The following is a 17,649-nucleotide window of genomic DNA, read 5'->3' as shown; positions in this document are numbered from 1 at the left end:
AGATGAAGATAAAACAGTTATTCACACTTGAGGATTTCTTGAGTTTAAAAAGCAAATGTCTTTTTTTTTCTCTTTCAGAATGATGTGAAAATCACTCAAGAAGGACAAGACCACTCTTCAACTCAGCCTTTTCAGCGCCATTCTGCCTCTTACTCTGACACAGTCCCATTTGTCTAAGCTCGGTATTTTTTGGAGCCCTGTGGGAATGGGAACGTGGCTGGATAAAGGATGGACTTACCGCGGCCTCACTAAAGGTCACGGCCTTCTAAAGGTCATGTCATCGCCCCTGGCACTGTGGCTATTGACTCTAATCTCTGTATATCAAAAGACAACTCTTGGACAGACTCTGAACACTTTTCAATCAGAGAGGCGGGATTGGTCGCTAAATCACCTGACAGTCCATCAGTCTTCTGGGTCTCTGTACGTTGGAGCTGTCAACCGTATCTACAAGTTGTCGGCTAATCTCACTCTTCTGGTGTCCCATGATACGGGGCCAGAGTATGATAACAAAGCATGCTACCCTCCGCTGATTGTCCAGCCCTGTTCTGAGCCTTTAGCCTCTACTGACAATGTTAACAAACTGTTGCTCATCGACTACTCTCACAACAGGCTGCTGGCCTGCGGCAGTCTGTACCAAGGCGTCTGTAAGCTGATGAGGTTGGATGACTTGTTCATTCTTGTCGAGCCCACACATAAGAAAGAGCACTACCTGTCAAGTGACAACCAAACAGGGACGATGTACGGTGTTGTTGTGCCCTCTCAAGGTCAGGATGCCACTCTGTACATCGGGACTGCTGTCGGAGGCAAACAGGACTACTTTCCAACTATCTCCAGCCGTAAGTTGCCTCGTGACCCAGAATCCTCTGCCATGCTGGACTATGAGCTTCACACTGACTTTGTTTCCTCTCTCATCAAAATTCCGTCTGACACACTGGCTCTTGTCCCACACTTTGACATCTACTACACCTATGGTTTTGCTAGTGGCAGCTTTGTCTACTTCATGACTGTGCAGCCGGAGACTCCAGAGAACGGGATGCCGGCAGGTAGTTCTCCTGGCGACCGCTTTTACACATCTCGCATCATTCGCCTTTGCAAAGGTGACAAGAAGTTCCACTCGTATGTGTCTCTGCCTGTGGGGTGCATACACCGAGGTGAGGAGTACCGTTTGCTGCAGGCAGCCTACCTGTCCAAGGCCGGCAGAGTTCTGGCTAGGTCACTTAACATCAGCGCTCAGGAGGACGTACTCTTTGCTGTGTTCTCCAAGGGACAGAAACAGTACCACGACCCTCCAGATCACTCTGCTCTCTGCATCTTCACCATTCAAGACATCAACACGCGCATTAAGGAGCGCCTGCAGTCCTGCTACCAGGGAGAGGGAAACCTGGAGCTGCACTGGCTGCTGGGAAAAGATGTGCAATGCACCAAGGCGGTAAGTGGACTGTAAACATATACTGAGTCTCAATTCAGGGACACAGTGAGAAGACCGTTTGGAAGACCCAAGAAAGATGCATGGGTTCCTGCTAAATCATTACAGAAACAGAGCTGCTACCCCTTATTCAAAACAGCCCAGCCCTTATTTGCACGATTTCTGCTAGACAATCAGAAAGTCATTTTAACTTCTGAGCCACTTTTAGAGAAAGCTTCAAGTGATCTCCACCTGCAGCTGCAGTTTTTAGTATCTTCTTATTGGTTTCCTAGGCTAGGCGGTTAAAAGGTCATGGCCTCTAAAGTGTCCTTGTAGGCCTGTAATTGAGACACAGCTTCTATTGTAGAACATCTAGTAGTATAAAACCACCAAGGTGGTGAGCAGCAAAGGTATAAACGAACTGAAGTTGTCCCTGATTGATTGTCCCACAAGTGTGATTGCAGCCTCAACAGTTGATAGGCAGGCAGTCTGTGCAGCTGAAGACACCAATCAGGTTTCAGGATCCCATGAGAGCAGAAGAGCTGGAGGAGATTAATTCGACAATGCTAATCAGAGGAGTTTTGTATGGAGCTTTGATTTCATTCAACGGTTTGGGCACTGACTCCCTCCTCCTCCTCCCCGTTCTCTCCCTCTCTCCCTCTCTCTCCATCTCATTCCTTCTGCTCTTGTCGCTGTCAGCGGTATTTGAACCCTCTGAGACCTGTTCTTGATCTTGAGAAAAGGGCTTTCTTGTAAATGTCCAGCTCTGTGCCTTTGTGAAAGCTATAATTCTGCATAATGAGCGGCTTTAACAGAAACAAGTTGAAAGCGAACCATGAAAACAATGATCTTCATCACATAAATTGCTCTGGTAGTTCCCAACATGCACTTTGATTCCACCATGCCATCAAACAAATAAGATGTAACAATATTCATAAAAGCAGGAGAGAGAACAGACATAACAATGCAATGATTAGCTCACAGCGCACAGTTAACTAAAGGGCTTCACATCTAAAATAGACTGAATGTAACATTGATTGTTTGTTGTTCCCAAGATGTCATTACATTGTTTTTCTTTAGTCACAACTTTAATTCTCAGTGATCAACAGACAAGTTAAAACCAGTGCTGATATCATTGTTGCAACTATTAATATTTTTAATGCTGCTATTGACACCACTGTGTCAATAGTCACATTCCACCTTAGGTGCAAAATAGCAGGGATGGGACGGTTCAAGAAAAAAATCTGTCGGTCCAGGACATGTGCATCAAGTAATGCAGGGAGGCCAAAGACGAGGCCCCTGAAGACGAGACCAGTGGGAAACTTGCCGACTCTCTCGCTAAATTTGCAAAAAGACTTTCCAAATCTTTTTTTGTCAAAAGTGATTTGCGACAAATCTAGCGACTTTCTCTGGTGACTTTTGGATACTGACATGAAACGTATCGTTCTGCAGTTACTGTCCTCAATGAGCAGCGGGGGCGACCGTGAGCTCCTCCCCCACCCCAAAGCACAGGTGGTCAGGATGTTTAGTTTGAAAAAAATAATAAAAAAAACAAGGCATAGACCTGTTCTATAGGAAAGTAACCTTAAATGACTTCTGGTATGATCAGATGCTATGTAGAAAATAAAATAAAATAAAACTGACTTATACAATGGTAGGGAAAACCCTGAACTAATTCTTAAATATGTTAAATGTTGGATAATTAGGCTATATATTTTACTACTTTATTTTATCTATGATATTTCCAGAGTGTTAAAAAATTTGAAAGAAACACAACAATGTAAACCGAACCGAAAACCGTCACCTCAGAATTGTGATAAAAACCGAACCGTGGATTTTGTGAACCGTTCCGCCCCTAGTAATGTGAACCACGGACATCTGGGTGTCAATAACACACATGTTCAAGTGTGGCTCAAAAGAAAATGATTTTAAACGTTTATTTTGTTTCGGTGGTCAGGTGTGAAAAAAGAAAGAGTGGGTGGGCTAGCTGAGATATGAAGTTTGTTTACGTTGAGCGCTCCACGCTGATTGCATTCAGAGAGGGTAGATTTAGATACTAAGTGGCAGGCAATTAGCAAAGGTTTGAGGTGCATGTTAGTAGATGCAATAGGACTACTAAGCGCGGAGCTCTCTTTGATGCTTAATCAAAACCTGACATCTCTTGTGCTGTGTGTTTGTGTGATGTCAGATCAAGCAATCTAAAAATCACAGAAAGAGGCAAAAATACACAGCAGTTCTCGTGTTTGCCATCAGCAATTAGTCTGCTTTGCTCCGAGGCAAACATGGTAGCCTGAACCCGTTTGAAGTAACAAATTTTGACCCTGAAAATTGTGTACTGTAATGCATGTTTGGCTTACCAGACGTCAGTCTGAGTTCTCCTCTTATATTCACATGTGTCTGCAGTGATCTGAGTCAGTTTCTGGCCCTCACTTACACTCATTACCTCCACCTCCTCTTCTTATAACTGCCATCCCCACTCTTCCTTCCTTTCACTTTCTCTCCATTTTCTCTTTACAACTCTTGTTTCGCTCTCTTCTTGAAAACACTCCTAATGGTTCTTCATCTTTGCCCTCCCTTCCTCTCTCTCTATTTCATTGCAGCCTGTTCCCATCGATGATCACTTCTGTGGCCTGGATATAAACCAACCCCTGGGGGGTTCCCAGCTGGTGTCGGGCCGGACGGTGTTCACAGAGAGCAGGGACAGGCTGACCTCTGTCACATCCTACGTCTACAACGGACACAGTGTGGTCTTCCTGGGCACCAGGAGTGGACGGCTGAAGAAGGTGAGAGCAGCACAGCACAACAGTGTAATCTGCTTTTTAATCTGACACACAGGGGATTGCCGGCTGTGTTCTTTGGGAATTGGTAATTCTCAAGAGATGACACAAGATCTTTTTGATGATGTGTCACATTACGTATCTACTCATAACACATCAGTAGTTTCTTGAGGCTGCTTTAGCTGATCTATCAGCCCCTCTGCCTCCTCCATCAGAGAGGTTCAGGCTTTAACTACCAGTGCAGCTTTACATAGATTTGTACACAGATTAAAAAAGGTCTGATGCTGTGCTCAGCTATTTCTGCTGCTTGTAAAAACAATCGAATAGGAATAGGAAATAGGAAAAACAAAGTAAGAACATGAGCATCATCATAGCAAGCTACATTCAATTATAAGCAGTAGGAAAATGGTCTCCTGGGTGTCCAAGGACAGTGATAACAAGCCTGGGAAGTTACATCAGGAGGGTGGAGGATACAAAAAAACAAAACACGCCTTGCTCAAAGACAAAATCTGGTGATTCAGTCTATTTTGCATAGGGACCATCAACAAAACCTGATAATTTAACAGCATTCCAGTCATTTTGTATTGCAGCTTAAAAGGGTTTGAGGCTATGAAAGGCATATTGTGCAAACTGTCTGTCCCTGTCCTGTAAATGCTCACATCTTTTGAGCTCCACTCTCTCAGAGTGTAACTTAAAACAACCGAGAGCTCCAGGCTCAAGCCGAGATGACATCACTGTGACAGCAGGTTTATTTTTCCCAAAGCTCCCTCCAGCATAACAGTGTAACCAAATAATCTGAGCTCAAATATCTCACCCCCAATTTAGGCAGCTGTTCTGACAGGCGTACTGTAGAAGTGCTGCATGAGAAATAAACAGATTTTCATGTGTAAAACTGGCAGAGGGCCCCACCAATGCTTTGCTTCAGTTAAATGGCTTTCTCCATGATCCATAAACATTTATCTATGATAAATGTACATTTTTCATTTAGCCATTTTGTATGTCTCGCCCCCATTGATGTTATAATGATCATTCCCCATTAACATAAATTAATGCAATAATCTGCTCAATTAATGATCTCATTAGCATGACTGTTATGTTAAGTGTATCACAGTGATTATGGTGGAACATTATGTAGCTGAACAAAGGTACAGTAATCTGCCACACTACATTTTGTGACTCAGGCTTTACACCGCTCTCAGTGGAGAACAAAATTGATGTAAATCTCCATCCATCACTACTTGAAGCGCACCACTGTTCCTTCAATTCCTTTGTATTAACTGAAAGTACCGTAACAGGACATTATGCAGCTGGAGTGGCTCTTGTTAACAGCGCCCTTGTGGATTTCAGTTTGAATAGCTTTTAGCATTACAAATGACTTAAAGGACCACTTCACTGATTATCTTTGTGCACTTGGCATGAATTTTTACATGTTTATAAACACAACTTCTCTGCAGGTTAATGTCATGTCCCAAATCTTTCATTTTTTTTCCCTCATCAACCATGTTTTCTTGTCTGATTTCCATATTGTTGCATGTGTTTTTTTGTTTTTGGTTCTGTTTATTATTATTATTCATCTCTGCCATAGAACTTAGTTGCTGTTCAACAACTTTTAACACATAAACACATAACCGAGCCACACTGTTACATGGGGTGACATGTTCCTTTGTACAGATGGCTCCGTAGTTTACATTGACTCATTCAGCATAAAACGCTTTGCTTCCTGGTATTACTCACTAACACTCCAAATCTGGAGCCTGCAACACACAGACTGACTAACTCATTGTTAGTTTTGGTATTTTCATAAAACGGTTGACAATGACAAAAATACAGAATTACACAAGCCTTTCTATTAAATTTTAACTTCAGCATTCTCAGATGCAAATCTAAATGAGATACTCTCTTGTTTCTTGGGTTCAATCTAATTATAATAGTTACATCTGTTTTTGTTTTTACTGCTGACGTTTACACATAAGAAACCCTTAAACAACCGGCACCTGCTGTGCCAAGAATAAAAAGCAGAAGCTCACTGATGTCACGGTTTGCACCTGTAACATGTAGCTGCAGAAAAAACTAAATTACACATTAATAAGACGTATTCTTCCCAAATAAACACAGCACATAGACCAGACAGTTATGCTGCAGAATTAGAACATAACAAGATTTTCAGAGATGATAAACAGAGAGGCTTTTCTAGTCAAGCTGACAGATCTGCTACAGTATAGATATACCCACACTGAAATTCTGTCACACATCAGATGACATTTGGCTTTTGTCTCAAATCAGCCTTCACTGCTCAGTCAGATGACTCTGCAGGAGTCGCAGGTATTTATCAGCTCTGTCTTAAAATAGCAAACATGACAAGCAGGAAGAAACACAATTTTTTTGCTTAGTTTCTGAGACAAAGATCCGTCACAGCCACAACATTGTTAAATTTAAAAAACATGAAATTAAAGATTTAAAATGTATTGTAGCACACTCAAGTACATACAAACCAGGAAGTCACCTTTAAACCCCATATAGAGGCTTACAAAGAGGTGTATAAATGGGTTCATGGAGATGCTTGTATGGACATATCCCTCCTGTTTTCCCCCCTGCAGGATCTCTCATACCAGGCTCACATAGAATAACCCCTTTCTGAGAGGTTCATGAAGTTGATTCAACTTATTGTCCATCATTTTTAGTTCCAAGTGAATCCTGTAAGCATTTATTATAATCAAGTTCCTATAAGGTTCAGTCTTTGATCTAACTGGATTGAATTGGTAGGACCGCAGGCTCTGCTTGCTGCACAGTCGTCCAGCATGCAGCTGACTGAGGAAATGTGTGAGAGGACTGTTGTGACATTAGCCTGGGGGCCTTAGTCTTATGAGGAGCAATCTGTCTGACACACAACACGCACACGCGGGTCCAGACTGGGGGCATAGATAGCATCACTGCAGCTCTTTCATTTGATGAGCCATTGGGGAAAAAAAAGACAAGATAGCCTGACTTTGAGGGAGAAAGAGAGAACAGTCAGGCAGCGTGAGACAAAGGATGAGAAATGGCTATGGGAAAAAAACAGAAACAACAGATACAGCAGAAGAAAGATGGAGATATTAAATGAGAAAAAAAACTCAGACTGCGGAAAAAGTACATCCTAAATGAGTTCGAGACGTGAGCTGTAAGTTCGGTGAGCAGAGTGAGAAATCCATCATTTCTGCTGCTAAGTGCAGAGAGTCTAAAGGCTAGTTTGTCATGACACTGACAGAACGTTCAGCCATGATTCAGACTCCCAGGAGCCTCAGAGGAGCATGAGGTCACAGCTACAATCCTATTCCATCACCCCCAAATGGACAGGCTGAGTGGAAATGAGGCATGACAATAAATGCCATCAGCAGATCAGTCCAGCAGCAGGGCCATCGCAAAGGTTAAGTCTGCTGTGGAAAGGGTGTAACCGGAGGTGAAAGGTCACAGGGATACCCAACAGTCTCACTATCCAGGCACCGTGCGGCATATGGATGTGCCCGTCAAGCATCTCTCGATTAGGCCTTTCCTGTTCCACATATGACATGACATTTCTATCATCAGCTCTGTTGCCTTAGGTGGCTGATTTTAGCTTAGTAACATGAGCCTGTTGGTAACTCTGGGCTGCATACAAAAGGGCCTTTTACACTTTGCATGGTGTGAGCTAATGAGGTGAATCTGGGTAAAAGTCATTATCTCTTACTGATCCTTATTTAAATGTATTCCAGTATCAAGGCAGGAGGTGTAGCTCCATGTAACATTCAGTGGCACCGTTTCCGAAACCAGTGAAGGCAAGATTAGCATTTCAGTCAGTACTGTCACATCAAGGCTTCAACCATTTACTGCAACAATGATGCACATCTGAGTTCAGTGGCGCAGCTCTGCTTATGTGATGCTCTGGAACAAATCCGAGCGAGCCTCACAAAGACTGTCCCTGAGCTCCCAAACCCGCTGATAGAGCCTGCAAAACGCAACGTACAATATATGTCTGTTCTGCACACACATCTCTTTTATGTCTGATTAAATGAGGTATAGAGGGCAGAATCTGTAACACCACATATGAGCCCAAAGCACAGAATTGTCAAGGTGGAATAAACAGACCAGGGGTGTCCAAACACCAGATTTAATCATGCAAAAGTGTCTGAGGGCCAACAGTCCCCGATAACATTATATTAAACAATAAAAGATGTGTATGCTTGCTTGTGAAACTGTGATAGTTGAGCAACAGGCAAGTTATTGACACTACTGTGAAGGTGAGATCTGATCATATATGGCAGGTCTGGTTTAGGAGCAGTAGTACACAAGGTGGGAGTCATTCAGAGCTGATCTCAAGTGGGTCTTGTTTAATTTTATGTAATATTTACACAGGTTTACAGTGGATGCCAATGAGATGTAAAGGCATTATGATGTGCGTCTCATACACTGTGTGCAGTTGGCATTCAAAAGGTTGAAGCGAGGGCAACTGGACTTGTAGAGTTTTCTTGAAGACACTTCGATGCTTGGAGAAGCAGCAAAACCTCTTCAAGAAAACTCTTCTGACCTGGACAACTGAGAATGGACTGAATACTCCTCAATAAGTAATGCTTGTCGTGCGTCTCCCTGCTGCTGCAGGGATTACTCTTTTGTGTAGATGTTACTAAAAGACTACAAAAAAACAAAAACAATTGTGATAATAGCAGCAGACAGGTGGTTGCTGAGGTATTAAACTTACTGTATAAACCAACATGTCTTCATGACAGCGCAGATAAATAGCTAATTATTTCCAAATAAACACAGACGGGTGGATGGTGGCTTTAACCCAGATTGAGATTTAAAGCTAGCAGTCTCGGTGGGTCCTCTTTCAGTTGCTGTGTGGGTTGGTTTGACCAAGGTTTTGTGAAGCCTAACCCTGCATAACCTACAGCATTTTGTCATTCAGGCATAGCCCAGATGCCAAGAGCCACACAACATGCATGTGATACTTGCAAAACAAACACTGGAAACTTATCTAAGCTTCCTGTATCTCCTTCCACATTAGTCTGTCCTCATATCCCCTCTGCCCCTGGATATGGACTACTTGTGTCTGTCAAAAGTCTGTGAATGTTTTATGTTTGGACTTCTTTGTTAGTTGTAATCTGTTTAGACCTATTAGGTTTGCTGTTGTTTGTCTTATGAAGCGGCCAAGCCCTTAGACATGAAGTGTTCAGATGCTGGCAGATTAATAGAGGGGAGTATTTTGTATGTAGGTTTGTATATGTAACTTCAAAAATAGGACAACCTCTGCCTGTTTTTTGATTACATTCCACTTTTTGCAGCAGTTTGTTTTCCTGGAGGAAATAAGGAAGTAAATACAGTAAGCTGCAAAGACAAAATGACATTAAAAAGTGCCTTTGCTTACCCTGTGGCAGCATCAAATACATAACAGGTGTTGAGTGGAATTGATTTTCCAAGGAAATGTCTCTGCAGGGAGCAGTGATGCTCAGAGGGGCTGACTATGCATGCAGAGTGGAACTAGATGCCCCTCTGACACAACATGATTGTCAGTGCAAAGATGTCCCTATAGTTTCTACTAATGTGTAGGGGAAAATCAATGATGTCATAGCTGCCACCGAGAAGGTGGAGTACCATTTTATGAGTAACTATCAATGTGTGCCAGAAGACTAAGGTAGACAAGGATGACAAGCATCACAAATTTTATCCCTGCAGCCTCTTCCACACTATTCTTGAGCATAGCCAGTGATGCTTTTACTATTCAATCTTCGGGAAAAAAAAAAACACCTCTGCGCTGGCAAAAATAATCTGAAGGATGCATTTACAGAGATGGCTGCAGTGTCGAATAAAATAAAAACGAACCAGCACATTACCTCCGTGGCTGCAGCAGTATTTCCCAAGAAATGCCTGAAAATGTTAAGCTCACGGCAAATAAAGCCTTAGTCAAATACTCTCATGTGTAAATAGTGGATTCATTACGGCTTATTGAGAGAGTTGAGAGGGAGGAGAAATTCTCCACAGCATGGCTAAATGACTTGAACTTTTTCAAAGTCACGGATTGTAAAGGGGAGGGGGGCCAGGAAAAGGCAGATTTGGTGATTGAAATCGTTAGAATAGGGCTTCAGGGGAAGGCAGGAGTTCAGGCAGAATAGGTGCGTTTGAGGATAAACTGAAAGAATTTTCATAACTGCATGAAGAGGAGCAAGACCTGAGGGTGAAAGTCTTCAGAGCGGATCATCAGTCGGTGTCTCGGTGAAGTAGTAAATGGTGTTAAGAGAGGTAATTTTGAGATAGCGCCGGAAAGTGTCGATCTTTCAACTTTTCCTGCCTGACTTTTTTTAGCAGCTTCATCTCTCTCTCTGTCTTAAACCCTTCTTTTCTTTCTCCTGCTTGGTCACACAAATGGAAGTACACAAGAGGACTTTGACTGTATTGCGGTCAGGAAAATGAAGACCATATGGGTTGCCATGAATTGTTCCACTTTCCCCCTCCCACTGCTTTTGTTGGTGGGCCATGGGAACCTGACAAACAATGGGAATGATTGGAGGGATGGGGCCGTGTGGAGGAGGACAGGAAACAGAGAACAGGAAATCGTGTCCTCAAGGAGAGAGAAAAGAAGTGATCGTGCACAGACTGAGAGGAGACTGTGGTCAAGTTGTAGAAATTATAGTATGAAGACCTGGATGCCTGCCATGCAGCTGAAGGTTAGGGCGAACTGAGTATTTGGCGGCTGCAACTGGAAGGCTTTTAACAATCACCCTGAAAAAACACACACACTTACATGTCAGGACCCCTCTTCCAACCCAGTTGGTAATCATGATTAGGTATGCAGTGTATCTAGTGTCTGTGAGCTCCACGCCGCTCTTTGTCAGTGCAGTTATATTGACGGCTGTGTGATCAGACGTGTCCTGTACTACACGTCTCCACCTCAGTGATGCTCTTTGTTTTCATTATCTCTGTCCTGTGCTTCATCTCGTTAGCATTCACAGGGCCATGATGGATATATTGGTTAATCAATGGACTTTCTCCTCAGCTGTCATCCACAATCGGACCATATGCACAGCCACTCAACCTTAAAGGTGGACAGTTGTCTGGCCCTTATGTCACTGCATGCGCCGTGTCACAATACTGAGACAAGCCTGCAAGCTCCGACTGTGAATTCTGCTCTAAAATCTGTCCTGCTTGCAGCCTGTATATATCTTTAAATCTAGTCTTGCGTGTATTTTCAGTCTGGCCTGTGAGAGGAGATTTCTGTGTGGTTTCCAGGCAAACTTAATTATTTTAAAATGGAAAACAATACTTCAAATCAAATGTCTGCATGTAGGAGGTATAATCACTGGTTTCCAGGGTGATGGCACATAAAGATCCGACTACAGATTTTGGTTGTAGAACAAATACATTAACCTTGTCATGTCTGGTTGAAAGTACATAAGACAGACTGGTCTTCAGGGACAGGCAAAGCATTGTCAGAGTGGCAGATTGGGACTGATTGGTAGAACAGACTGCCCCTTGCCTCCTGGGTCATCTTCCATATGTTTAGGTTAACTGGGCACAGAGAGGCTTCCCATAAATGGATACAATTTCTCTCTCAAATTTGGATGGCCATTACCACATAAACATTGTAATCATCAGCTTTACAACAGTTACAGATCTGTAGCAAAAACATGTTTTCTGTGGATGTACACTTCCTTTGCTTCACAATCATTGCCTGAAATCAATCCCATATGTTTACTCAGGGGGAGACATGTGGGTGACTGTACTGCTCATACAAGGTCTGGCAGCTTTTTGATGGAGCCGGTTCAAGCCAAGTGACATCTTAGAAGTCTTTTTTTGTTGCTGTTATTCTCACAGGATAAGAGTGCAGCCTAGCATTTAAAATTCATACCCATCCATGAGAAAGAGAGGCTGTTTTCATTAAGAGCCCATGGGCTCAGGTTGCATATCTTGTTTGTGGAAGCTGGGTTGTTTATAACCGTCACAGGTTCCGCAAGGGAATTTCAGCAGCAGGAAGGATATCGCTGTTATTGGCTTAAATATTATTCATGGGTTAAATATATATCCTCTTCAGCTGTGCGATGCTGGGGAAGAGGGAATGAAGTGAGAGGCACACTGAGGTCATATGAACACGTGGTATTAATGGCAGATCAGTGCAGTGCTTTGGTTACACGACAGACCACACAGGAAGGTCCACAAAACGAGCAGGATTTCGGGAAAAGTCATTGGTGAAGAAATATTCAAACTACTTTAACAAAGGACCATGTTTGATTAGTCATGTCATGTGGATCCAAACTTTTGGTCAATATGAAGTCAAGAAACATCTGAGGGGGATTATTGAAGTTGAAGAACTGCATAGGAATATGATTATTTTCTAATTTTAATGAAATGTATTTCAACATATGCAGATTTATCTGATCTTTGGTCAGTCATCACTAAAAAGAAGTATGAGCAACAGATTCTTTCTGAGTGAATGTTATTCATAATCTACCCAACAGAAAACCATACTGTATACTGAAGCACCACCAGACATGCACAATTGTGATTTCTTCTGGATTCTTGGTTCTATGGCAAACGAAAAGGTGCACAGTAGCCATTTTCGATGTACAGCATCCATGGCATCAAACCAACCCAATATCATGTAACAGTTATGATTGGAAGAATGAGAACAGGGAACACTGCAGAAAAGCAGGTGTTCTTATCATACTTCTATTTCTTGTCCACGGGAGCAGCTTGACCCTCTATTTCCAAAGTCCAAATTATACAGATGCATCTTCACAGAGCCACTTGTCCAGTTCTATTTTCCAGTGCACACCTAGAGACAGACACAATATAATGGTGAAGAAATCTTTGCAACATGGACCCTATCTGTTGTGTACCAGTGGAGGCACAGAATAGAAGAGGGGCCAGAAATAATAATAGAGTGAATGAAACACGATCTTTCATGTATAGAGAAAATAAATGGGGTCTAATATTTCACTGTACGCTTTGTTGCTATTTTGATGATACCACAATCGAAGGTAGTGTATTGATCTAACAAGTGATCATGGACACAATTTACTCTCACAAATTTGATGGGAGCAACAAACAGAAGAGTAAGTGCTCAGTGTGTGTGTGTATGTATGTATGTAGCTCATCATAAAACCAATTAAACCGCTTACTCTCATTATGAAGCTGTAGGGCTTAAGGAGAGATTGAGGACCTGTTGTACTCCCACAGGACCCCTTAGCCTGGTCAGCCTGGCTAGATGATAAAAACAATTCTAAATCCATTGAAATCAAACACCACAGTTAGGTCAGGGTGGGTCAGTGGTTTTTCTGTGCTTATCTCTGTATCTGTTAACCCTCAGTCAACCTCATCATACTCAACTAAAGTGTACACACAGATTGGTATCTGTCCTCCAAATGTGTTTTTTTCAAACACTTTCATTTTCTGGTTTCTACCTGTGCTATTTATGAAAAGTGGAGTGTGGGAAAAAATAATATAAACTGGCTCCATTATTGTGTGTAGGATTGTGGTACATGGGAGGAGGAGGAATAGGATATGGTGGAGGAGGAGGGGGAGGAATAGAAGCAAGACCAGGCAAGAAAAGGAAACAAGTGGAGAGAGAAGAAGAAGTCTATCTACAGGATAAATGTGTCTTTGAAATAACTATTTAGCAGATGAGATTGTGCAGAGGTAATAACAGTCTGACAGCTGAGAGACAGAATATGAGACGAGCCCCTTGTCATTATTGTACTTTGGTGCTATTGTACAGGGAGGATGATGCCATATTCTGGCCTCACCCCTGATATGTGTATGCACACACACACACAGTTGAGCACATATACCCCCCCCCCCCCTTCTCCATTCCTGGCTGGCAGAGTTGATGGTTGCAGAGGCACAGCTGCCTGGAAGGTGGAGGCGTGATTGATTGATGAAGTTTTGGTGCCCGGGGGATCCAATCATGTAATCAGTTTGTATTGATTGACTGTCCCCGTTGAGAGACTGCTGAGGCTCTGCCACCATGTGTGCAAGCTAGGCCTGGCACACGCTCAAAATCTTCTGCAGTCAAATTTGATTTGGGTGGTGGTGAGGTCACCTAAGTCCTCGCGTTAGGATGCATGCAGGGAAGACTGCCATAATCGCACTGCAGACATTTCACAACAGTTCCATGATTCTCTGCTCCAAATTTTCATTATCTTGCGTTTACTTTAATTATTATGATTGATAAATTAATTCAGCTTTACTGTAATTGCATCACATGGCTAATGATCCAATCTCCCTGGAATTTAAATAGGGATTCAACCTGAGTTTGCATAGCTAATGAGGTTTTTTTTTCTCCAGATATTCAGATTTAGCTCTCTGGTTTCACATTTCTGACATATATAGGCCTATTTAACATAGCATCATTACTGTGTGATGCACTACACATCAGTCAGCACTTTGTCAACTTCGTCAGTACAAATAATGGTATTTCAGAAAATAAACAAACAAAGGGCAGCACCATAGACAAACATGGAGGTTAAAAATGTACATTGACAATAGTAAAGGGTTCTTTGAGAGTCTACCCATCACTGAGCCATTACTGACAAAGACAGACCTGCTCATTTATTTGCTTTACGGACACAGCAAGTTGTTTTTAGGCAAAGAAAGGTGGGAAAAAAAGAATCAAAATCCCTTTTCCCGGTGGGCATCTGTTCTCCATGTCTGCATTTAATGAGCCCCAAAAGATTTCTGTCTGAAAGTCACTCCAAAGTCAAATCGAGGCTGTGCTCACTGAACACAATTCAAAACTCAGCTGCGTCACTGCTTTAACCTCAGGGGTGAAGGCAGGTCAGAGTCACACTGCTGAATAAGTAGCAGCTGATCTATCTTTCCCTTCTCTTTCCTCTGTCTCACCACTGACCATCAATCTACCCCTTTTCCTTTCCTAACACTTGTATAAGTGCTGCACACCACCACAAGCCAAGAATGTGCTGGAAAAAATATGTCAAAACACAGCATCTGCACACTAATATCCACACCCAGTTTATTGTATAATCTTTCAGTCACATGTGAGGGAAATCACTGTGTACTGTAACTAAGCTGGGAGGCAGACATTTGGGAAATTTGCTTACTTGCTGCCGGAGAGATAGATAAGAAGATCAACATCATTTTCATCTCTGCAAAATCCAGCTCTGTGATGTTATAGCCAAATGTAAGCTTAGCACAACGACTGGAAGGAGAGGGACCCAGCTTCTGTTAGCCAAGCAACATGAAAGGTGCTTCCAACAACTAAAGCTATATTTGCACATTTTTATGGGCGCATAACAGGCACAAACATAAATCAGGAGATATGCAGTGGAGCTGTTTACTGACAAACAGACGGGCATCTTGACTCATAGCACAACCTGGTCTCATGAAATAGTCACGTGATTTTGAATTGTTTCATGCACAATTGTGTGTGTGCGGGCTTGCGTGACAGGAGAAATGCATATATATAAGTAATGCATTTCACCTGCAGTTGTGTTTCATGCTGGTGAGGTGTTTATTTCCTTGTGAAATATCAGTGTAATTTAATGTATTGTTTGTGCAGATTGACACAGGCTATTAGGGACAGCATAACTTCCTACAACCTTAATCATAGAAACTCTAATCATAGCCAGTTGTGTTTTAATGCTTAACCCCAACCGTGAGTGGAGTGGAGTAATTTCCCACTGGGATTAATATTAAGTATATTAAGTATTTCTGATTCTGAAGGTCTGCTGCGGCTTGAAGCCTTTCTACCTTTATAATGCAGATTTTTGCAACTTTACACTGTAAAATGTCAAATTTGTGTATATGTGCATGAAAAAGTAACATATTTCTCTAAATAAGTGGCATTGGTTGGTATAGAGAAAACAATAGATAAGATGACTTCATTATTTCTCATAGGCAGAAGGTCCCCAACAGAAAGAGAAAACAATATCTGCCTTCCATTGTCAGTGGGAAAGGGTACATACATTTAACTTTAAAGTTCAGGTCAAATGATTCGGCAATAGCCACAGGTGTTTATCTGCTTCACTTCTGATCTGCGGCAGGTTAAACACGTGCCTCCGTCAGTAACTTTTGTGCCGTCTGAGCATTTAACGTCATCTATCTGCAATCAAGCAGCTCTTAAACATCAATGACTTCAGTTAAAAAACACGTGCAAAGAGTAAGTGCTGTATCTAAGTGCTCTATTTATTGTTTACTAAACTGGCATTGCAGCAAACTCATGACACATCAGAAGAGACTTGCCCTATGGGAATAGGTTATAATTGAATTGATCGTAAACAAAACATAAAAAGCATAACATTCTCCACTCAGCTACTGTATGTCAGGCCACAATCTGAACAAAAGGCAGCATGATACATGTTAACATGGACTTTTCTGAACTACGGGACTGTGTATTCTTAAGTTTCACATAAAGCGAGCAAATTATACATCCTGAGTATTTATATTCTGCAGAGAGATGAAGTTATTATTGATCTTTTCTTGAATTACTGTCCCTCTAAGTAAAAAGTACACTTCATAAAATGTCCTTAAGTACCAACACAAACACTTTGTCAAGCTTTTTAATTAACCCGAGGATGCTTACTGCATGAGGTTATTTATTGCCCTCAGTTGGAAACTATTCAGTTTAATTTACAAAAGAACATTTTTTTCTGTCATTTCTGTCATTTCACATAAGCAGCTTCTCAGATAATGTTAAGCTAATGTTGTAATTGACTGATAAACTGGAGGAGAGTTTATTTACAACTAATTAACTATTATCTGATAATGACACAGAACAACATACAAATAGCCTGTACATGACAGCCTTTTGTGCAGTGGAGAAATGTTTGGATTTGTTTTGCCTTTATTGAAATCAGTACGAATCTAATGCATCAAAATCCCAAGATAAAATGGATGGTCACATAACTGAAGCTATTTCTCTGAAAATTAGCATTAATAAATACAATACAAAAACACTGTTAATCCCAAAAGGGGTCATTTGTACAGATCACCTTGTTTTCCATAGAAACACACAGCATGCAACGGATGCAAGAGGAAGTGTACACAGCCTCCAACATGATGGACAGTTGAGGACAGATGTCACTTGACAAATGTACAGTAACCATTCAGTCACTGTGTCCTGTAGCGTCATTGTCCCTGTGTTTGTCTCTGCAGATCAGGGTGGACAGTCCTCTGGAGGGAGGAGTGCTGTACGAGACAGTGACTGTGATGAAGGATAGCAGCCCCATCCTCCGGGACATGGCTTTCTCCCTGGACAAGAACTCTCTCTATGTCATGTCTGAAAATCAGGTGAGGAAACGCCCTGCTTTTTGGTGCTGCTGTCAGAGGAAATCCTGAACAGGAGGCAGGCTGATGTAGTGGGTGGTCAGAGTGTCCTTTAGCTGGAAGCTCGTGGATTCAAACCCCTATGCTGACTTGTCCTTGAGGGACACAGTGCATGTGTAGCATAATAGTTGAAGTTAAAAGTTCAACTTGACTTAAAAATGTAAAATGTGGAATTTTCTG

The 17,649-nt window shown here is 42.0% G+C and overlaps 1 protein-coding gene across 1 annotated transcript in view; it reads left to right on the top strand.

Moving 5' to 3' along the window:
• Positions 1 to 205: 205 nt before the first annotated feature.
• Positions 206 to 17,649, top strand: part of LOC114435341 (plexin-A2-like) — a 59,297-nt gene continuing 41,853 nt past the window's right edge. Inside the window, exons 1-3 of the mRNA XM_028404990.1 lie at positions 206 to 1,429; positions 4,006 to 4,188; positions 17,299 to 17,433. Coding sequence (XP_028260791.1) covers positions 206 to 1,429; positions 4,006 to 4,188; positions 17,299 to 17,433 — 1,542 coding nt within the window. The remainder of the gene's footprint in view (positions 1,430 to 4,005; positions 4,189 to 17,298; positions 17,434 to 17,649) is intronic.

This window comes from Parambassis ranga, chromosome 5 (genome assembly GCF_900634625.1).
Source record: "Parambassis ranga chromosome 5, fParRan2.1, whole genome shotgun sequence".
In the NCBI taxonomy this organism is placed as follows: domain Eukaryota; kingdom Metazoa; phylum Chordata; class Actinopteri; family Ambassidae; genus Parambassis; species Parambassis ranga.
Note: the sequence above shows the minus strand (reverse complement) of the source record. Positions and strands in the feature narration are given on the sequence as shown.